Raw genomic sequence first — 23,318 nt, 5'->3', positions numbered from 1 at the left:
CTTTGAGAGTAAAAAGTATTTCACACAAGTGTTGTTAATTTGTTAAAGTGTAAATGTAGCGATACTGATTAAACAGGTTCAACAGTAACAATATGAATCAATATATACATTTTTCTTGTGAATTTTGTGGATTTATTTTTGTTTGCTCAAATCTGAAGCTTGGACTCGAAAACTTTAATCAGGATGTTGCCACGAACATGGTCAAAATAATCCTCTAATCATATGAAAAGTACTTTTACTTTTGAGTCCAGTTCATGTGTGGAGTAGAAAGTGCAAATACTGCTCTCAAATGTAGTGAAGTAAAATAAAAAAGTATTCACTTTAAGTTATAGTTTAGTTTTATGACTTAACCACATGCACTTTGTTACCTTCCACCGCTGACAATAAGACAATGTGAATGAAAGTGAACTCTTCTCCCAATAATCACAAAAATAAGACAAACTTATATTATGACATCCCCTGATTGGAGCCTGGAGAGAGGGAAAGAAAGAGGGGAGAAAGAGAGTGGGAGAGTGAGCGAGAGAGAGAGAGAAAGAGAGACAGAGATGAAAGAGATTCCCGCTCCTCTCCAGACTCCAGACTGGTTCATCAGCTCTGGGGTCAGACAGACGAAGACCCACCAGGAAGTAATTGATTTTTACAACCTCAGTGCAAATAGACGGCACCTAATGGAGGGACTGGCCAATGAAAATTAAACTTGAAATGGGTGAGTAAATTTTAGACAACAAAAACGAATTAATACAGCAATTTAATACAAAATAGACAAAAAAATAAGACTAAAAATGAAAATTTAACAGCTCAAACAGAGAGATTATGTTTATCTTCGCGCTGTTTCAACTTATTTTATCATCAAAATTAACATTGTATTTTTTCATATAGTTACAAAAGTCATGAACGTATATATAGAAAAAAATCACTTCATCAAACTTGTTATATAATGTAATAAGTGTATTTGCATCACAGTACATAAGAAAAACGTCAAATGAACGCCTTCAATTTTGAGTCAGTTCTTCAAATCTTCCTCATCTGCAGCTGATTATAAAAGCCCACTCCTCCTGTCAGACTCTGAGCCATAACTCACATGTTACTGTTTTCTTCTTATGAATAAAAAATAAAAATTAAAAATACAGAAGATGAAAAAAAAAAGTCAAATTATCATTATTGACTATTATCTGCCATTTACCAACCTTGCAAATTTCAAAAATAGTAAAAAATAAAAACAATATATTAATATAATATAAATAAACATGCTATTTATCTAAATTTATCCAACAAATAAAAAAACTGCTAAAATAAAATATCCTTGAGGGCATTTGAAACTTTTACTATCAGACTATACAAAACATGTGCCAAATATTGCTTACGCTAAAGACACAAAGATACGCAGGCTAATCCATGCAAATCTCGTTATAATAAATGCTTTTTAAAGTAAACCTGACCCCCAGAGCACGAGGCCCGTCCGCACGAAACCTCGGGCCCTAATTAAAACAGAGGGAACGAGTGACGCAGCTTGTGTATGTCCACATTTAGTGGGCGGGACACCTTTCATTATTCAGCCCCTAAACCGCTGCAATCTTTTACAATAACCACAATTTAGCGCCAAAACGTACCCATGCGCGCTCAGTACAACCCAAGCGCACTGTTAGATTCCTAAACATCCACAACTAAACTGTAAAACACCGCGAAATTGCAGCAGAGTTGAACGTGAGGTACAGTACGCACAGCACATAAACACGCTCCTACGTCTGTCTCTACGAGGACACATTGTGGCTGTATTTGTCTATTCCGTGATGCAAAAACGCGCACAAACGCAGCACAAAGCGTCGTTCTGTGGTGTGTTAGAAAAGGAACGAGACAGGGCACGTACCGAGCGTGAAAGCAACGGATTTTGGTCAGAGAATCCTCACTTTCCATCAGATGCGAGCCGCCATGTTCGCTGCAGCCTTCGCGCATGTCCACAGCGCAGTGCAATGTTCCCAATTCATATTTCTCCACTGGGGGAAAGAATTAAATAAATGCGAAGGAAGGAAAGCCAGAGGGGGCATGCTAATTAGTCATTTTGCCAGGGCGGATATTGTTGCTTGTTTGGTTGGATAATGCGTCTCGTGCCAAGCGTAAACGAAAACAAACGTGTTATTTACGCGGCGTGGTTTCCTGGTTTTGTGGCGAAAGGGGCAAAGGAAAGATGACAAAGGCAGACGCAGACACACACCTGCGGACTCTGGAGGAGAGAGCAATGGAAAAAAAAACATTATATAGGTGTAATTCTTGGCAAAACATATTGGGATTGGACCTGTTTATCACTCATGTTTTGTTTTGTTTTGTTTTTGTTTTGTTTATAAAGCTACAATCCTGTATGTAAAGCATCGTGCCAAGCTGTGTTCTGTCTGCACATCAGGTTTCTAATATTTAAGTTTGTTTGGAAGAAATATTATTATCCTTTGCAATCTTTATAACATAACAATTTAAGTTGAAAAGACTCTTTAAACCAAGTCTACCTACAACAACAGAACGAAACAAAAGATTATGAAGACACCAAGATAATTCAATATATATTCGTCTATTAAGGATCCAACAAGTTTTAAAAGTAGATTTTCACAAAGATAGTGTCAAGTGCAGTTGAAAAAATGCACAGCTATGTAAAACTACAGGCCTACCTATTTGCAACAGTGTTTTATGTGTTTTAAACAATATGGTTTACAGGTTTAATTTAAAGAGCTTTATTACTCATCTTTTATACATAACGTAATCACTGTAAGATTTTAGCTATAAGTTTTAGTAATTATAAAAGCAGATGTATTTTTATGTTTTGGTTTGAAGTTTTGTGGAGCTGTGTTCTGTTCTGTAAAGCACTTTGAATTACTTTGTGTACGAACTGTGCTATACAAATCAACTATTGTCTCTGTAATCCCTCAGTTGTCCAGATATGACAATGATATGATTACTTTTACGCATTCGTTTTGTCTTAAAGGTTTTCATAAGACTCGCGCTCACTGTCCAACTCTTTGTTCACTTTTATTAATACAACCTTTCTGTTTCTCTGAGCTTCCTTATTCTGGTCTGCATTTTTTTTAAAGGCAAAGGAATATCCAACTAACCAGTTAATAGACAGATAAACGTTGTAAATACTGCAGTTGTAGAGCAAATTTAAAACAAAAACTTCCCTCAGGACGCGCGCGCAGCTTTTACGCACAACGGTGTGGTCAGATTTTGGCTCCTGTCCAAAGCTGAGTGATGGGCGTGACGTTTTGTTAAGATTCAAATTAAATTCTGTTACACTCTTAAAGTTTTATTTCTTTGCAGTTTCACGGCTGCAAAACTGGACACGGGGAGCGCGCGCACGTCTCGCCTCCTATTGGCTCTGCGCTGCGTCGCTCACACAAATGACGATTTTGCTGCTATAACCAGCTGATGCCGAGGCAGGCTGCGAGCACGGAGAGCCTGCGAAGAACTGTTGGCGGTGCATGGATACGCGACTCTCGGCTCTCAGAGTGCGGCTCTCAGTCTCCGGTCCCGTGACGGAGAGCGGAGGACGTTGGTTTTCCCCTGACGCTTCGCACTTGTCGCTCGTTCGTCTTCTCTCCCCGTCTTCTCCATTGGCATGATGCTCCGTACTTCACAGCTCCAGCGCGCTCACCTCACGCACGGACACGTCACATCTGCAGGTACAAGGCTTCACTGGTTTTAATGACATAATGCTACCCACCGGCGTCTTGCCTTGGCGTCGCTGTTTTGTGTGTAAAATGTGCGTTATTGGTGGGGCATATGGCCGGGAGGAAAACGCAATATGTGGTCGTTGTTGTGCAGTACTGACGTGAACGTGGTTGGGATAATGTATGCACTGGCTGCTGTGTAGGCTGTAAAACGCGTGGACAGCAGAGGAATGGTGGTGTGCATCGATGAGAGAGAGACGCAGTTTAGGTGCAGAGCGTTAGGGCTACTATCCCCCCCATTCGTGTCCCCCCTCACTCCTCACGCACGCTCACACATCGTTAACATATTCACGCCACTGAAACCAAGTCGGTCATTAGGACGTATCAGAGAGGAGCACATCCGCATACATCCTAACTGCGTCTCAGAAAATTCACCATCAAATGTATGGAGACGTATTCAAATGGATTAGCCATGCCGTATTCACCAGGGTAAACCAGCGCCAAACCAGGACTAAATGCATGGCCATAAAGAGTCTAGCCAGTAATATACCCCCAGATTTGCACCAGAACAAATCTAGAAGCCTTCAGCAACCGGTTTAAACCAGGACTGGCCAATAGGTCCAAGCCAAAAGACCAAAAAAAAATCTAGAGTGATGACTTCAAATTGATTACACGCTACAGTTTGAACATTATAAATACGCACGAGTAAACCAGGTCCAAACCAGAACTAATAGACCAAGAGGCATCTCAAATGAGGACTAAACCAGGATTTGTCAGGGAAAAAATGACTATAGCAGGGCTGGAGCAGGTCTAGAGCATGACCAAGGACTAAGGTGGCTCTGAAATAGGTGTTTATATATGACAGTTAAATGTATTCATGAGGAGTTATCTGACCAGCTAGAACTGCAAACAGAATGTAGAAGGGACTGGCTGGTCAGGAACATGAGGGGAGCGAAACACCACTTATTCTGACTAAATATAGACAGTTTGGCATGGACCAATCTAATAATCAAGAGCTTACACCATGAATTCTAAACAAAATACAAGAATATATCATGTATACATAGGGCAGTGGTGGAAGAAGTACTCAATTGTGTTACTTAAGCAAAGGTATAGATAGTGGAGCAAAAAATACTCAAGTAAAAGTAAAAGTATCACATGAAAAAATGTACTTAAGTAAACATATTAAAGTACCTGTTTAGAAATGTACTTAAAGAGTAAAAAGTAAAAGTATTTTGCAGAGATTTTGAGGTCTTATAAGGCTTCAAATGTAGTGATTTTGATAAAGATTTGTACTGAATTTTGTTTGTTTCAACAGAAACAATAGAAAGCTGTTGTTATTTGTATATTTTTGTTTGCTCAAACTATGAACGTGTTAAACATAAACCCCTCAGACTTTACAGCAGGTCTCAAACAATAATAAAAAATACTTTTGCTTTTCAGTTCAGTTAAAAAATGTAGTGGAGTAGAAAGTACAAATACCTGCTCTCAAATGTAGTGAAGTAAAAGTAAAACGCATCCACTTTAAAATGTTTCTTAAGTAAAGTTCAGATACCAAAAATGTATAGTTAAATACAGTACTTTACTACTTTTACTTTGTTACCTTGGACTACTGAAACAGGGTCGATCCTACTGATGAACATAAACATTACTGAGTTTTAGTCAGCACCATTTACCAATCAATAAACAAATTTCTTCTGCTAAAGTTTGAACTCTACCCCAAACCACATAATTTTACTGACAGGGTCGGCTGTGGACCCCAAACACATCACTGACAATTAGACTCAGCCCTATGTATAAATATAGTATATAACAGGACTTAACCAGGTCCAGTCAGTACTAAGGCAAGGTAAGACAAGTATATTTGTATTGCACAATTTGTACCCAAAGTAATTCAAAGCACTTTACAGAATAAGAAAGATGTTAAAATGGCAATACAACAAATCAAAACATAAATAATCACAAATAATCATCATAAAATTAACATACTGAAGCCAGTCGTTTGACTCACTCACGTCTAAACTACAACCAAACCAACCTGCAACATCTTAATCTGGATCCTTAACAAAATGTATCTAACAAAATTCCCTAAACAAGATTACAGCTTTTTACATCAATGCTACCGTATGCTAAAACAACTCCAGGAACACTTTAAAATTTTGGTTAACGTCTTCTTGTCAGTTGTTGTTGTCATCTGAATATTTTAGTTTCATTTTGGATCATATAATCTCTGCTATTCCCCTCTCAAATTGCACGCTTTACTTTAATCTGATGCTGCATTTGGCTGGTAGCTTTTGCCAGGGATGAACTCAGCATTCACCTTATCACTTCTCCTGGAAAGACTTGGCTGTGTACACTGCATAGGAAAACGCCCACACAACCAAATCAACATTAAAGTCTGTGTGTTTTTTTTCTCCTTAACATCAGAATACATCAAATAAAATGGTGGAACATGCATTGGTGGTTACATAGTCCAACAGTGTCCATGTGGTGCTCTTAATAATAGTGGGTTTGTATGTGTGAAAGAAGAGAGTGTAACTGGTGTACTGGGGTTGTTTTATTATAGTAACTCAAACTTTTTTTTTTCTGAAAATGTGAAGAAACATGAGGAAGAAAATATAAGCACATTTTTGCTTTTGGACAATGTGTCATTAAGTATAACTGCTGCAGAATTAAAAGAGTATAAAGCATATATCATATCCCTTTACTGTATACTCAGTCACTGTTTAGTCCTGGTCCGGTCCTGGTTTAGTCCTGGTTCAGTCCTGGTTCAGGTTCAGCCCTAGTTAAGTCCTGGTTTAGTCCAGGTTTAGTCTGGGTTCTTGTGATTCAGGCCTGGTTTAGTCCTGGTTCAGTTCTGGTTTAGTTCTGGTTTAGTCCAGGTTCATTCCCTGCTCAGTCTCTTCAGTCTAGGTTCAAACCTGGTTTAGTCCAGGTTTAGTTCTGGTTTAGTCCAGGTCCAGTCCTGGTTTAGTCCAGGTTTAGTCCTGGTTTAGTCCTAGTTCAGTCCCTGCTCAGTCTGTTCAGTCCAGATTCAATCCTGGTTTAGTACAGGTTTAGTGCTGGTCTAGTTCTGGTTTAGTCCAGGTTTAGTCCTAGTTTTGTCTTGGTTTTGTCCTGGTTTAGTCCTGGTTCAGTCCTGGTTTAGTACAGGTTTAGCCCTTGTTTAGTCCAGGTTTAGTCCTGGTTTTGTCTTGGTTTTGTCCTGGTTTAGTCCTGGTTCAGGCCTGGTTTAGTCTTGGTCCATTTCTGGTTTAATCCAGGTTCAGTCCTGGTTTTGTCTTGTTTTTGTCCATGTTTTCATGGTTTCAAGCCTGGTTTAGTCCTTGTCAAGTCCTGGTTTTGTCCTGGTTCAGTTCTGGTTTAGTCTGGTTTAGTCCTGGTTTAGTCCTGATTTAGTCCAGGTTCAGTCCCTGCTCAGTCTGTTCAGTCTAGGTTCAAACCTGGTTTAGTCCAGGTTTAGTTCTGGTTTAGTCCAGGTCCAGTCCTAGTTTAGTCCAGGTTTAGTCCTGGTTTAGTCCTAGTTCAGTCCCTGCTCAATCTGTTCAGTCCAGATTCAATCCTGATTTAGTACAGGTTTAGTCCTGGTTAAGTAATAGTTTAGTCCTGATTTAGTCCTGGTTCAGTCCCTGCTCAGTCTTTATTCAGTTCAGGTTCAGCACAAATTTAGTCCCGTTTTAGTCCTGGTTTAGTCCCTGTCCAGTCCTCATTCAGTCCTGGTTCAGTCCTGGTTTAGTCCTGGTTTAGTCCTGTCTCAGGCTTGAAACACCATCATTTTATTCTCTTTGAAAAAGTTAAGACACTCATAATCATAGTAATAAAGGCGCGTTTACAGTATTTTGCACTTTACAAGCTTGACTCACGTCTCAAAGTGCCACAGTAGGCGTTATTCATTCGCTTTGCACATTCAGTGATGGTATACACGCTTCTTCTGTAGCCACAGCTGCCCTGGGGGTGACAGAACACTCACGTCAAATTCAAACATACGAAAAATGTGCGAAGTGTCTTGCTGAAGGACACAACAACAGTATGTAACTCGTCTACCATTGGAGTCACTATTGCCCCATTGAGTGCACAATATATACACATACTTTTGTATCTTCTCAAATTTGGTTTTGTGTAGTTTAACCTAGCAAAAACATAGCTTTTTGGTTAGAGATAGAGTATTGTTAAATTTCTAATAAAAAATAAGAAAAATCTGTCTATACTCGCTATTGATTCATTTGACTATAGTTGGCCTAAGTCTCTCTTGTATAATTCAGCCAACCTGAATCTTTCATAATAAATTGCGGCGAACACCTTGAAAAAAGTGTTACTCTCTTTCATACATTTTGTATCATATTTCCGCCACATGTCAAGTCTTAATGTGTCTAAAACCTCCAAACGTGTTTCTGTGCTAACCTAATGCACTGACACATCTGCCGCTCTGGGTCCCACTGTCTGTAGAGCTCACTGGGAGGTAAAGTGAAGTCATTCATGATTTAAACCTGCAGGAAATACAAGATTTTACCATATACAGGCCTGTCCCTTTTATCATACATCAGAACAGGCAGTCAGCATAGGACACTCTTTGATAATGCTACAACCAAGACATAGCTCTTTAGGATCAAATGTGTTCTTTTTCTTCATCTTGCGGGTTAGGACTTTGTTTTTGAAGTATTTCACAGTTCAAAGATGTATATATTGTGAACTGGTTAAAGGTGGGGTAGACTGCACTAAAACAAGTAGTACCATCACAATACCTGCATATAGGATTAGGATTATGCTCCAATTTTATTTATATATAGGCCTAAACGAACAGGCCAGTCTCATGTGAAAGCTCAAAACCTCCCAAATTAACTCACTGAGCTGCAGTGGCTGCACTAGCACTGATTCATGATTGGGGCTGGGGTTTGGGTAGTGAGGACTCAGATCAAAGAGTGTTCTTTTAGGCTGAAACTATTTCAGTCAGTATCAGTTATCAGTTATCAGTAAAAGTAATATTTAATTTGAACATGTTTACATCGTATCTGAGGACACATCAGATATGATGTTTCCTCATCATAAACATACCTGAGTAGTGTTTTGTTTCATTCTCACATAAACCCTGCATATTTAGGCTGGTCTCTCTAACAGAAAACACTCTGTTCCACCTTGTGATATCATGTGGTAATACAGGAAGTTACGACTGCGAGTATCAAACAAAACAAAGACCGAATGAGCAGCAAGGCTAATGAAGGTAACGCCTCTTCCCGCCCACACTGCTGGTTTAGCAGGAAGCAGGCGCTGAGCAACACTGTCAATCAAAAATGTTGCTAACGCTAGCAGGAGTGACCTCGGGGAAAGAAGGCGCCTGATTTGTCTGTTATTTATGTTCATATCTTGAGTTCTGGACACAATAGTGAAATAAAAACACCAGGATTATGTAGAGTGGGTTGCCTGACAGCAGCAGTTACAGAGATTGAGGAACAGTTTTCTAATGTAAAGCTAAGTGAAGCCTATGGAGCTGGAAGTGCGCCTATGCTCATTTCCTGTCTGGAACACGGCGGCTAGCAGTTTAGCTATGTCCATTTATAGTCACTTATACAACCTTTTACAGCTCAAATCTTATTGTGTTACAACTAAAATACCCAATTGTCTCTATTTTTGCAACAAAATGGTACACGCAATTAATACCGAGCCCCAAAATACATTGTTCAAGGTTTCATATATTGAATGATAAGTCGATATAGTGATTATTGTGACAAATTTAAACATCCTTGCTTATCAAATTGCTAGAATAAAGGTGTCTAGTTCCCAATCACTACAGTTTCTGCTTTTCTGCTCACCGTCAAAGCCTATAAGAGATTTCAAAACTAAAAAAAAAAAAAATTTTGGTTTGCACTTGTCTTTTGAACACCAAGCGCATATCCAAGAATGGTTACATAACTTTAACCAGTGCCCTATTTTCTCTCTATTTTCTCTCTTTCAGGAACAACTGTGTGGAGATTTGGATAAGAACAAGCACCAAGACAACAAGACACAAGAAATGGAATAGAAAAAACAGGTTTCAAACGCAACCAAACCGATCCAAGTCAGAGCTAAAAATATAAGGGATTGACATTTAGAAAAATACAGCTTGAGAAGTCTCTGTGTGGAGTTGGACAGCAGACAGAGCAGAGGATGGGGAGTGGTGCGGTCATCACACTGAACCAGGACTTAACCATCACTCTCGGGTCCAAGCAGGAGCGCTCCCTTTAAGACCAGAGCTGCTGGAGGAGCGCCCCCTCCTGGTGATGTGATGAATAAGTTTGAAGTCCTTGGTATTGTGGGAGAAGGTGGGTGACTTTACACTTTTATATTTGGTATTTTAGGGGTTTTGTACAGTTTATGTTTCCTACAGTTTAATTCCACAAAGTATGCAATTTGTTGGTGTAACTTTACTAGAGGGTAGTAGAGGGTCTTTCACCTGCTTGCCTCTATGGAGATGTCATTGCACTGAAATACTCTATAGTATGGCATTAAATGTGTCCCTTTTGCATATATTTAGCTAGAGGTGTTTTTATTGTTAAACATCCCATATTACGCTATTTTCTTTTCCATGTTATAATGTTGTTTATTCATCAAAAACATACCTGGAGTTGTGTTTTCGTTCATTCATATATATTTAACACACAAATCCTGCATATTTAGGCTGAGCTCCTCTCTGAAACAGAAAACACTCTTTTCCACCTTGTGATGTCATATAGTAATACAGGAAGTGCGCCACTGTGTTTTTAAACTCCATACACCTTCACTTGGATCATTTGGATAATTTCAGCCCTGGAATTGCCAATCTCTATTAAACAAAAGGTAAAAGGCAGCTGTTAGCTTGAAAAATACCGCTGCATTTTGATTTTTGGAGATGTCGACAGACTAATAATAAAGGATTACTCAGTCATGTGTGAGTGAAACAAAACACAACTCCAGTATGTTTTTGAGGAGGTAACAGCATTATAACATGGCTCAAAGCTCACAAGAGTCAATTTTGCGTAATATATGACCTTTAAATGAACATGCATTCTTACTTAAAGTGAGGTCGCCTCTCCATAGATGTGACCTAAGGATGGATTTGGTTTGTGTCTCCATATGAAGACAGTGTAATGCTATACTGGACAAACAATTCAGACAAAGTAAAAACATCTCCATGGAGACGAGCATTTGCCGAACCAACTAACTCAACCAGATAAGACAGATTTAGGGGTCCAGGGGCAAAGTGGTTATTTATTTATTCTGAAATAGCGCACACAGCAGTAACTTCAGCAGCAGCTCTTGTTTTTAGATCAGTTCCAATTCCTTCACTGCACTGTGCTTCAACAGATGGAGTTTATGTCTGCTGGTGATTTGTATGTAGAAATGTCACTAGAACACATAGAATAGTGTACATATCTTCAGTTTCCAAAGTGGTAGTTTTAAAAGTCTACTTTTTGTTTTTTTAAGTAAATGACTATAACATGTTTGTCCAATCTTAAGACGCCTTTGAGACTGTGTAAATATAGTATGCTACATTAGAGCTTTTTGTTCTTTTTGTTTGTTAAAGGCCCTATATTATGCAAAATTGACTCACGTGAGTTTTAAATCATGCTATAATGTTGTTATCTTATCAAAAACATACCTGGAGTTGTGTTGTGTTTCATTCACAGAAGTATGAGTAACCCTTTATTATTAGTGTGTCTACATCATACAAGCTCAAAATGCTCTGTTCCACCTTGTGATGTTATAAAATGGTAGTTTTCAAGTTAACAGTGACCTTTTGTTCAGTAGAGATTGGAAATTCCAGGTTTGAAATTATCCAAATGATTCTAGTAAAGGTGTATGGAGTTTAAAAACACAGCAGAGCACTTCCTGTATCACCACATGACATCACAAGGTGTTTTTCCTGTTTGAGAGAAGACCTCAGCCTAAATATGCAGGGTTTGTGTGTTAAACATGTTTAAATGAAACAAAACACAACTCCGGGTATGTCTGTAATGAGGAAACGACATTATAACAAAGATTTAAAAAAGTATAATATGGGCCCTTTAAATAAATGAATAAAAATGGCTTCCAATCTTTGACAGAGCTGATCTTTCACCTGCAAGATATTCATTTGGAGTTTGCAGATTAACCAACCAGAACCAAGCTGATTGTTGATTATTTGATTGGATTTCAAATTAATTGCACAGCCCGATGGCAAAGTGAACTGACTTGGGCCATAGTAAGAATTGGACATTAAAGTATGATATTGTTTACCGTGATAAAAAGAGTAGCCAATAGTATTTTGTTGTACATTTTGTAGGGATGCACCAATACAGCTGCTGATGGCGGCACCGGTACAGAAAAATTAGCTGGATCAGTATCAGTTCCATGGTAATGTTTAAGCTGATATCCTGGTTGGGCCTTTAATTTCATGTAATAAGACTATTTACAGGCTGATTTTGTCCTAGAACAGCTCATAAGGTTTGAACTTTTATTCGTAGGAAGCTGTTCAGTAGTTATTTGAAGGATAAAAAACAGTTACATAACACAATGCGATCTCTTGTGTAGCAACTTCACTGTTTTAATGAAATAAGTGCCATTTTCCGTCCCTACACTGGTATCGGTTAATATAGGGTATCGGCAGATTCTTAAAGTCAAAGTATCGATATCGGTAACGGAACTGAAAAAGAAAGATGGATTGTGCCTCCCTAAAATTTTGTATAGTGCGTTGAAAGAAGCTACTTCCATGGTGTTCTCTTCTAGATGTTTTCACTTCACAAAGTACATTTACTACAGTTAAAGGGCCTATATTACACTAGTTTCTGATCTATGTAATAAAGTTGTTTCCTTATCATAAACATACCTGGAGTTGCATTTTGTTTCATTCACAAATGAATGAAACAAATGAATGACCCTGCATATTTAGGCTGAGCTTTTCTCTCAAACAGAAAACACTCTGTTCCACGTTGTGATGTCATGTGGTAATACAGTAAGAGCTCTACTCAATTCGCCGTCACTAGAATCATTTGGATAATTCAGCGCTGGAATTGGCCTCTCTACTGAACAAAAGGTAAAAAGTCACTGTTAACTGGAAAACTACCACTTCATGACATCACAAGGTGGAACAAAACATTTTGAGCTTTGGAGATGTAGACAGACTAATAATGCAGGGTTACTCAAACATGTGTGAATGAAACAAAAACAACCCCGGGTATGTTTTTGAGGAGGTAATAGCGTTATAACATGACTTAAAGAACACAAGAATCAATTTTGTGTAATATGGGACCTTTAAACACGGAACTAATTCATAAGATTAAAATTATAATATCTCCAGGACATTTACTAAACTGTTAATTGCAATTATTTTGGTCATGATAATAGTCACAGAAAATATAAAGAGAAGTATCGTCAAGTTCCTAGTCCATAGAGACGCTGTTGTGCTACTCAGCCTTCTTCTTGTATTACAGTGTGTTAACCTCCTCACTCCTTATCAGGGATTGCCTGGCAGCATTACTAGAACTATCTTAATCAGTTTTGGTGTGAAGTCTTCAGGGGGGACTTAAAATGTCATATGAGACACGCACGTTTGAGTTGAACTAAATGATCTTTGTGTTTGTTTACATCGTAGGCGCATATGGAGTGGTGCTTAAGTGCAGGCACAAGGTAAGTACGACTCTCTCTGTAATTACTGTTCTGAATTGGCAAGATTCAGAGGATGCATGTGTTTTGGTGTGCTTTTATAAAAACGTTAAATTTAACAAAGCAGCAACATTACAGAAACACCACATAGCTTGTCAGTGTGTGTTAAATATTATCAGCGAGGCAAGGCAAGATTATTTGTATAGCACAAAGTAATTCAAAGTGGTTTACAGAATAAAAAAGACATTAAAATCACAATAGCAAATCAGAACATAAATAATAATAATAATAATAATAATAATAATAATAATAATAATAAAAAATAACCATCATAAAACATTAAACATTAACATTAAAAGAGAAGAGTGCAAAATACAAATCTTTCAGTCATATGCACAGCTAAACAGAATCGTTTGGAGCCTGGATTTAAACATTGTCAAAGTAGAGGCCTGTCTCACATGTTCAGGAAGAATGTTCCAGGATTTAGCTCCATAGAACTGAAATGCTGATTCCCCGTGTTTAGACCTGGTCTAGTTCACCTTTAGTCCTGGTTTAATCCTGGTTTAGTCCACGTTTAGCCCTGGTTTAGTCTACGTTTAGTCCTGTTTAGTCCATGTTTAATCCTGATTTAGTCCACGTTTAGTCCTGGTTTAATCCTGGTTCAATCCTGGTTTAGTCCTGGTTTAGTCCACATTTAGTGCTGGTTTAGTCCACATTATGTCCATGTTTAGTCTATGTTTAGTCCTGGTTTAGTCCACATTTTGTCCATGTTTAGTCCACATTTTGTCCACGTTTAGTTAACGCTTAGTCCTGGTTTACTCCACGTTTAGTCCTGGTTTAGTCCTGGTTTAGTTCTGGTTTTACCCTGGTTTAGTCTTGGTTTAGCCCATGTTTATTCCCAGTTTAGTCCCCACCAGCAGGAGGCACTGAAATCCTCAGAGTGCGAGATGGTTCACATGGTACAAACATGTCGGAGAATGTTATAGAAAACCCATGAATTAAATATAGCAAGTAAAAGTGAATGAAACTAACCGGGAATTACTTATTGTTCAAGTTATTCAAATTTGAAAAGTAGCCTACAATACATGCACTAAATAAAACTACTAACTATCCACTTTTGACAGAAAAGAAAGACTTAGCAAAAGGGAGCTAATATGCTAATACGCTAATGCTAACATCTCTATATTTGCCTTTTTCAATGTGTAATTTAGTGAAGATTTCTTTATATGAAGCTTATTTATGGGACTACATAGACACTGCTTGGACTGCCTGAATATCTCATTTGCTGGTTAATCATTGAAACGGTAACTTATAAGACATATGACTGTAGTTTAAGGACTTGCTACATCAGAACTGAAACACGGAAAAGGGCTTTTGGTTGTTTCTCCTCCCAAGCAACAAGCAAAATTTGATGTTTTGAACAGGGCGCCGATGAAAAAGCGAGTCTAAGTGCTCTCATTGGGTCTTCCCTGTATAAATAAAGATAAATAAATATGTTGTCATAGGTGCTTCTTAAATACTCGTATGCAAAATAATGTATTAGTTTTATCACACTTTTAGAAGTTGTGTTGCATTTCACATCAAAGAGGCAAAGGGAGTGTGGTGTCTTGCCCGAGGACACAAACCTAATGCAGCCTAACATGCAGGGTTTGTGTGTTAAACATGTGTGAATGAAACAAAACACAACCCCAGGTCTCTTTGTGATGAGGAAACATTATAACATAGATCAGAAAATAGTGTAATATGGGCCTTTTAAGCTGTAGTTGCAGTTTTATTGTTAGTTCTAGTGATGGAAGTTGATGTTTTTATGGGACCAGTTGTGTTGGAGGGTAGAATTAGAATTTTCCTCTTAACTATCACTGTCAGCTGTTTAACTGACACCTGTGGTTAAAACCTCTGTAATTACTGGGCCTATCCACATGAAACAAAAACTGGCACAGCGATCAACGTCTTCTCTGTCAGTAGAAATGAACTCAGATTTTTATCCAGAATAACTTAAAAAGCAGTGCCATTATTCAAACATAAATTGTTTTGGAGGTGAGTGGCCTACACAGATATAGGCCCCTGAATCTTTATCTGGAAATATGGCACAATCCAATTCAAGAGCGTTAATGCAACTTTTTTTTCCTCACTACAGATCCCTACTGTAAAACATTTTAAAGGGCCCATAATTTGCTATTTTCTGATCTATGTTATAATGTTTCCTCATCACCTGGAGTTGAAACAAAACACTCTAGGTATGTTTTTGAGGAGGTAACAAGATTATAAAAGAAAAAGCTTAAAGAACACAACAGATTTGATTAGTGTATTTAATACCCACAGTTATGTTGATGTTAGAAGCAAAAAAGGGTTACTTTATATTGCTGTAATCTGTATGTTAAATGCACTATTAGCCTTCTCTTATTTTAAAGTCCTGTAATTACACTGGTGACGCGTAATGTTGTTCCTAATGGTTTTGTAACTCCCGTCAACAACAGCTTTGCTCTGGAGCTTTTTTCATTTATTTCATTAATGTTGTTGCATGACGGACATGAGTCATACAGAGACCCAGGGGGCGTGACTGAGCGGCGTAGGGCTTTGCATCCAAAAAAGAAAAGACAAGGAAAGACAGACTGATCACATGCGCTAATATAATCTAAAGAACAAATCAAAATATAAGGTCAAATCGTGAAGTAGAGGGCTAAGTGATTAGAGCGGGAAAAGGACAAGTATTGTGGATTCAATTTTGTTCTCTGCCAAGGTCATTCAATTAAAGTCCCACTGTGTAGCTTTTTAGCCAGAAAATAGTTTTTATTTCACTGAAAAACATCTATTTTGTGTGAGTGGCCTTGCATGTCCACAGACCTGACTCTTATTTGGCCTGAAGGTCCTTCTCCTGTTTGTTTCCAGGGAAATATATATTATTCCACACTTTGACATAAAACGTATTTATCTTCTTGAAGAATGTCACAAAGTATGGCTTTAACTTGTGGCCAAACTTCCTTCTTAAAGTCTGATCTCGTCAGGTCTCAGAAGCTAAGCAGGGTTGGGGCCTGGTTAATGCTTGGATGGGAGACTGCTGGGAATATCAGGCACCACTGGCACAAACTGTCATTGTGTCCTCAGGCAAGGCACTTCACCCATATTACCTAGCATGAGTGTTGGTGGTTGGAGGTGTTGATGGTGCAGATTGGCAGCCTTGTTTCCATTAGTCTGTCCCAGGACAGCTGTGGCTACAATATTAGCTTACCACTAATGAGTGTGGAGTGAATGAATAATGCACTGAGTTGTAAAGGAGCTAAATAAGACTAAGGCATTATTATTATTATTATTATTATTATTATTATTATTATTATTATTATTATTATTATTATTATTATTATTATTATTATTATTATTATTATTAACTATCTTTTTAATGACTCACGCTGGTGACATGAAAGTTACACAGTGTGGCTTTAACTTCAATTACAGTAATTGTACAGTTAACCAGAGTTAGAACGTTAGAAAGAGAGAGAACCGGTGTTGGCAAGCTATGAAATTTGTGCTGATTACGAATATCTTAAAAAGGGAAAAGTGAACGAAATAAAGCAAAATGAATTCATACTGTCGAGTTTATACACATAGACGTCACACTAATTCTACAGGGAAAAGTGGCTCTGGGACATAGCTCTTATTAGCTCTCTATTGTTCTATTGAGGTTAATGTCAGATTACTGTAACTATATTTATCCCTCATTAATAAAGTGTTGATTGAGAGTTTGGTGTAAATGAGCGCGACCCAGTTACACTTCAGCTCCGCCCTGCAACTCTGCCACAGACGGAGGTCACACTTACTACATTAACACTATTACTGAGAGGGTTTTTCACTACTACTAATTCATTCAAAAATCAGCTAATGACATTGGGATGGGCTAAAACATTAATACATTTTTTTCTCTCACATTGATCAATTTCAATTTTCGTTTAGATTTTTTTCTTAGCAACGCTGTCAATCAAACCTGTTGCTAATGCTAGTGGAAGCGACTTTGGGGAAAGAGGGTGCCGGATTTGTTGGTTAATGTTCATATCTTGATTTACAGACACAATAGCGAAATAAAAATACCAGCATCATCAGCAAAATTACGAGCCTGACAACAGTTACATAGAGAGGGGTGACATTTTTTCAATGTAAAGTAAGAGCCAGAGTCGATGGAGCTGGAAACGTGCTCATGATCACTTCCTATTTGGAACGTGGCAGCTAGCAGGTTAGCTATGCCTATTTATATATAGTCTATGGACATGACTTAATCTCTTAAAATTTCATTAATAACTCAAGAAGATTTGGTTGTGGCCTGCATGTTGCTTAGCTGTATTGCTAGGTCTGGTCTGGGATACAGAAAAAGTTGGATATTTTTGTGTGTTATATTATAATTGTTGTCAATCAGTTGTTATAAATACATGTAATGGACATTTATGGAAAATAAAAAGAACATGATGATGATTGGGGTATGGTAGGATAGGGCGAAAGTAGCTCAGTTGGTAGCGTTTGTCCACTGATCTGAAAGTTGGCAGTTCGAATCCCTCTCTCGACATCAAGGGTTGAAGGGTCAGTTGTGTCGATGTGTCCTTGGGCAAGACACTTAACCCATCTTGCCCACAGTGTCTGTGTACACTGGCGTATGAATCTGTGTGTGAATGGGTGAGTGGTTCCTTGATGTAAAGCTATTTAAATGTTTTGAAGGTGGAAAAAGCTCTGTATAAAGATGTGATATTTTACCATTTAGTGTAAGATAGAGGCAGGAATGGTACGTTTCTTTGTTCTATGTAACTTTTCTGGATTTTTTGTATTAATTTCCCAGCCCTATTTGGCTATAAAAAGATTTGGTTGTGGCCTGTGTTATCGCAAGTTTTCACTCCATTTTTAGTAATGGTTTGTACTGGGCTGCAGGAAGTGTAATTTGTTATTCTCTAAACCAGGTCATTGCAGTAAACATTTGGATACTTCTATGTAATTTACCTACTTTTATTTTGATTTTCACAGTAGCATGTTTAATGTTGTAATTGTTGTTTTGTTGTCATTCAAAAAGTGGATATTTGTACTATACATGTTGGCTTAAGGTGAAAATGGTGGTTGTACTGGAGAAATTTGAACAGGATGAGGCCATGAGAAAGAACAAAGAAGAAATGTATTGATATAAAGAGAAAAAAATACATAGATGGTTGAGAGAGAAGAGAATCCAGAATGGTCTGTTCTTGTTTAAATCTGCAACACGAGTATATAAAGTTATTCATTTTAGATGATTATTATTTGGCATTATTGGAGACATTTGAGGAAGCAGCGGTTTAGGGGTCAGAGTGTTAAAGGTTGGCAGTTCTATCCCAGCTCTGACCTGTATGTACAATTGTGTCCTTGTGCAAGACACTTCATCCATCTCACGTATGTATGAATATGATGTGTGAATGAGTAGTGTCTGGCTATTGCAGAGGCTGTTAATGGTGGTTGGAAAATGCCGATGGAGCAGATTGGCAGTCACTCTTCAGTCGTCAGTGTGTCCCTGGGCAGTTGTGGCTATCCATGGGTTTCAGAATGATAAAAAGTAAGGACTGTTTCCGTAGCGATCAACAATTTAAAACATTACATTACATCTTCTGAATTGGGGGAAAAGTCCTCAAAAAGTGGGCATGTAACAGAAGTACCGATTTGAGATTTATCATCTTATTTACACTGGGCAAGGGTTCCATGTTTTTTGTTTATTAGTTTGTTTTTTATTTTTCCTGGAACGTTCCCTAGTATGGCATTAAACTCATCGATCTCCATGGGGACAATGGAGACTAATCTCTCTAACCTGATCTAACCTGTAACTTGCCTGCTTGTCTTCATGGAGATAGATAAGTTTAATGCCATACTGTGGAGCTTTAAAGGCAGGGCAACCTTATCGCCATGGACACAAGTATGGAGTGTAGAGAGAGCGAATGAATAATGCATGGGATTGTAAAGCAATTTTGAATGTTTGAATAATTTCTCTTTTGGCTGTTCTGTACACTGGCCCAAAAACTACATTATAGACTTGGCCATTAATCTCATCTTTGCTTCTGCATTGCATTTGCCTCGCGCGGTATCGACTTGCCGTGAATTACTGATGATCCTTCTTTGGTATTTTCTCCATTTTTTTCTTCAAGTTACCATGACAACTGTTGTAAAAAGGTCTTTCCCAGGAATTGGCTTTTAGTAAACAGCAGAACTAGGAGGAGGAGAGGGGAATGAAACTAGGAGTACCGCATGTGAAAACAACTGGCTCTTGAAGTAGCATCAATTCAAAGGACATCTCAATTATGTTCTAACAACTATAAACATCTTGTTCTAAAAGAAAGAATAAATTACAAGTTTTGAACGTTTTGTACTAAAAAGACTGAGGCTAAACCAGGACCGCACCAGGTCTGAATAGATTGAAACCAGAACTAAACATGAACTAAACCGAGACTAAACCAGGATTTAATCTGTGCCAAAATAGCATTGCTCAAACCAGGTGTAAATGTTGACATGACTACATCTGGACTAACAAAATGGTGGTCTACAATTAATGGCATGCTATCTGATTTTTACTGTCTTAAAAACGTAAAAAAAAAAAACAAAAAAAAAACAAAACAGAACTGGTTCATTTTAAATGGTTTGCAGTGGTCCAAAGTTATTCTTCACTTACCTTGTGCAATCTGAACATCCTAATTATGCACCATGATGATTTTTGGACAATAAAATACTTCAAAATTAGTTGCAGACAGTTGTCCACTGACAAATGAAGATTGATGGTTCGATTCCCGCTGTCAACACAAACATCATTGGTAGAGTGGTCAGATCCACTGACCCCAATAGGTTGACGGTGTGATTCCAGCTCCCACACATGAATGCTGTACCGTACTATAACTGTAACTGCACATAAAAAAAGCACAAGGAAAGAGTATTAATATGTGAAAAAGCAGATTAAACTTCTCCCAAATAATCCACTAATTCACATAACTTCTTTTTTCTGCTATTTCTGCCACAATAATTAGTCAGCTAATACAAGTTTTGGTGAACTAGAACATTAACCAATTATTGAATCAACAACTCCAAGGTCCTCTAACCAATTTTTTATACATTTTTCTGCCCAGATACAGATGTATCGAGGCATCTTATTAGAAAGCATTTTATTGCCTGATAATCAGGAAGTGCACATTAGCATGATAGTTAATGCTATCTTCACCTCGATTGCATTGATGCATTGGTCCAATAAACTTTGTGAACAATTTTCCTTATGGAGACAATAAAGCACCTTATATCTTTACTGTATTAAATGTTCATCTTTGAGCACAGTTTGAGGACCCGTGAGTCATCATACTTATAGATTATAGATAAACTGCCCATGTTTTGAGATAAATTTAGCTGTTCCAAATCAAAGCCATAACTGTTTCAGATGTACATTTTTAAAGAGGGTTATTTAGTAATGCGTTGGGCAAGTGGCTGTTTCTTAAACGTGTGAATGTTGTACATTTTCAGAGCCATGTTTGTCCCTTGAACGCTCCCCTCTCGGCACCGGGGGCCATTAAAATTTTAAACAAAGTATAAATTATATACAATGAGGGGAAATCTGCATGAAGCATGCCCCTGCCTGGAACCAGAAGATGTTTACTGTAGGAAGATGCATATGAGGAAGAAGGAGACAAAACAGACAAGGAACTCTATAAAGACAGTTGTATCAATGTACAAAAATACTAGCATGCAAATAGTTAAAACTGGAAGAATTTCATTTTCCAATGCTAAAGATGAAGTGCCCTGAAGTCAAGTCAATGATTTTCTTGTTCTGTGGTAAATGCCATCTCCACTGAGCCACTCGCCTCTATACTTCAAACCCAGTTAGTTCATTTACACTGTTTGTTAAGGTCTATAACTCAAAATGACAACACATATGGATTTAAACTCATCAAAACCAAAACAACTTGAGATTTTATTATTTTATTTAAGGGCACACTATGTACCCTGGTCAAGAGTTTGCCTATTCGACTTGTCTCCATGTGTTTTTGTTTTTTGTTTTGCCTGGAATGTTCTTTATTAGGACATTAAACTTATCTATCTTCATGGAGACAAAGGGGACACCTCCCAGATCTAACCTGTAACTTACCTGCTTGTCCTCATGGAGATAGATACGTTTAATGCCATACTGTGGAGCTTTCTAGGCAAAGCAACATCATCTCCGTGGACACAAGCAGGTGGCGCACTCTCCACCAGGAATGATACATGGTCCACTTTTAACAAGGACCAATGACCTGCATAAGACCTTTATTTGTTTTTCACCTTTTTTGTTTTGTTCTAGACAATAGAGAAACCAATGATATTATGGTTTTGGTAGTACAAAAGATAAAGATCTAGAAAACCAGTGCTGTACTTTTTGTGAGGCAGATATAGAGCAGCACTGTAGTGTAGTGTATTGTAATGTATTGCAATGTAGGTCATAGGCAGGTAGACATCAGGGACTTCTTTATGTGGCTGAGACGCTGCTCGCTTTTAGCTGTTTACTACTGACTCCCAAATGGGAACTAAAGGATTCAGCAGCGTTGCGTAGTCATTTTGGTACAAAAAAAAAAAAAAAAAAACTCGCTAGTGTGCAGCTATCCATAGGAAGGGCAAACAACTTCAAGGCTCTTTGTTGTGATGGCGTTTACGGCGATGTCCGCGGAAGTCAGCAGTCTTTTATTAAGTTCTTTTGAATTAATATTGTAATTTAAAATTAAAACATAATGATCAAAAGGTGTCATATATTACAAATATATAGCAGACACAAGCACAATATGTCTGCTTTAATTAAAATTTTTGATTAAGTAGCCACTAGCCATTGACTTGCCAATACACTCACTGCTGTAATTTTGCTCATGATCAATCCAGATTAATATATCGTAGGTAATATTAGTAACAGGAAGGGCATCTGGCATAAACCTTTTCCAGCTCAAGTCTCAATATACAGGTGTAATGGAAATGTGCAAGAAAAGAGTTACAGGTTTCAAATATATCAGAAAGCTCATGGCACAGGTGTAGACCAGCTAAAGAGTTAGATTACAAAGATACGGTGGATTATAATACGCTCTCGAGGCAAACCCAGATGGATAAAATAGAATTCAAATAAGAAGTATTATTCAAAAAGCTTAAAATAGGCCCGGCCAGCTATCATGATGAATAGCTCTCTAACATTAAGAGACTATTTTCAATTTCCAAATGTGATCCAGACCTGGAGACATGCAGTACAGTAGTGCAGACTTTCATATGTATTAGACTGACTCCTTAGTCCAAGTAGTTTTACATTTACATTTACTAAATTTCTGTCAATGGGCCTGATTGTAGGGAATATAAATTAAGAGCTTGTATGAAGGGACATCAGAGGATGTTTTATGTAATATTACTTATGTTGTAATCATAGACTCAAAAACACATGAGTTGCATGCATGCAACTAATTAACCCTGTGAAACTAGTGCTCCAGTCCCACAACTGCAGCAAAGTTATCAAGCAATACTTAATCCTTATAGTTGATATAGTTGATATAATGGAGCTGGATGACATATATAGGTCATATTGCAGATGTTTTGACCTAGTTAATTAAGATTTCTGTAATTACTGGGCCTATTAACATGAAACAAAGTTCAGCATCTTCTTTGTCAGTATAAGCAAACAAAATGGCCTGAGAAAGTGGTGCCATTATTCAACCCCACAGATGTAATGATTGTATATTGAAACAACTTTAATAGAGTAGAAGATTAATATGGCAAATTAAACCAGATTAATATGGAAAACATATGAGTAATGTGGAACTAATCTCTAACAAATAATTATGGTAAACAGTAAATGGTCAAATTTTTATATATAGTTCTTTTCCACCTTAAAAATGAGTTAAGTTGAGGTTCAGCATTTGTGGATCAGAAGTTTGTTTATTTCTTTCAAAAGCAATGGTCACCCATAGAGTTATTAACGCCCCTGCCCTCCATCTGAAATTATCGTATCATCAAATTTCAGAATGTGAATAGAACCTTGTATGGGATATTTTGCTGTTGTAAAGTACATGATACAGCATTAATAAGTACAGACTT

At 37.7% G+C, this 23,318-nt stretch overlaps 2 protein-coding genes across 3 annotated transcripts in view; one reads left to right on the top strand and one right to left on the bottom strand.

Annotated features, from left to right (window-relative positions):
- LOC117389597 (polycomb protein SCMH1-like) overlaps positions 1–1,956 on the bottom strand; it is a 48,127-nt gene extending 46,171 nt beyond the window's left edge. For both annotated transcript variants that reach the window (XM_055232570.1, XM_033987294.2), the window contains exon 1: positions 1,868–1,956. The gene's annotated coding sequence lies outside the window, so the exon portion shown is untranslated. The remainder of the gene's footprint in view (positions 1–1,867) is intronic.
- Positions 1,957–9,884: 7,928 nt separating this feature from the next.
- cdkl5 (cyclin-dependent kinase-like 5) overlaps positions 9,885–23,318 on the top strand; it is a 78,642-nt gene continuing 65,208 nt past the window's right edge. The window contains exons 1-2 of the mRNA XM_055232569.1: positions 9,885–9,949; positions 13,237–13,271. Of these exons, the coding sequence (XP_055088544.1) occupies positions 9,913–9,949; positions 13,237–13,271 (72 nt within the window). The 5' untranslated portion in view covers positions 9,885–9,912. The remainder of the gene's footprint in view (positions 9,950–13,236; positions 13,272–23,318) is intronic.

This window comes from Periophthalmus magnuspinnatus, chromosome 3, assembly GCF_009829125.3.
Source record: "Periophthalmus magnuspinnatus isolate fPerMag1 chromosome 3, fPerMag1.2.pri, whole genome shotgun sequence".
Lineage (NCBI taxonomy): Eukaryota > Metazoa > Chordata > Actinopteri > Gobiiformes > Gobiidae > Periophthalmus > Periophthalmus magnuspinnatus.
This window is presented reverse-complemented; position numbering and strand designations above follow the sequence as displayed.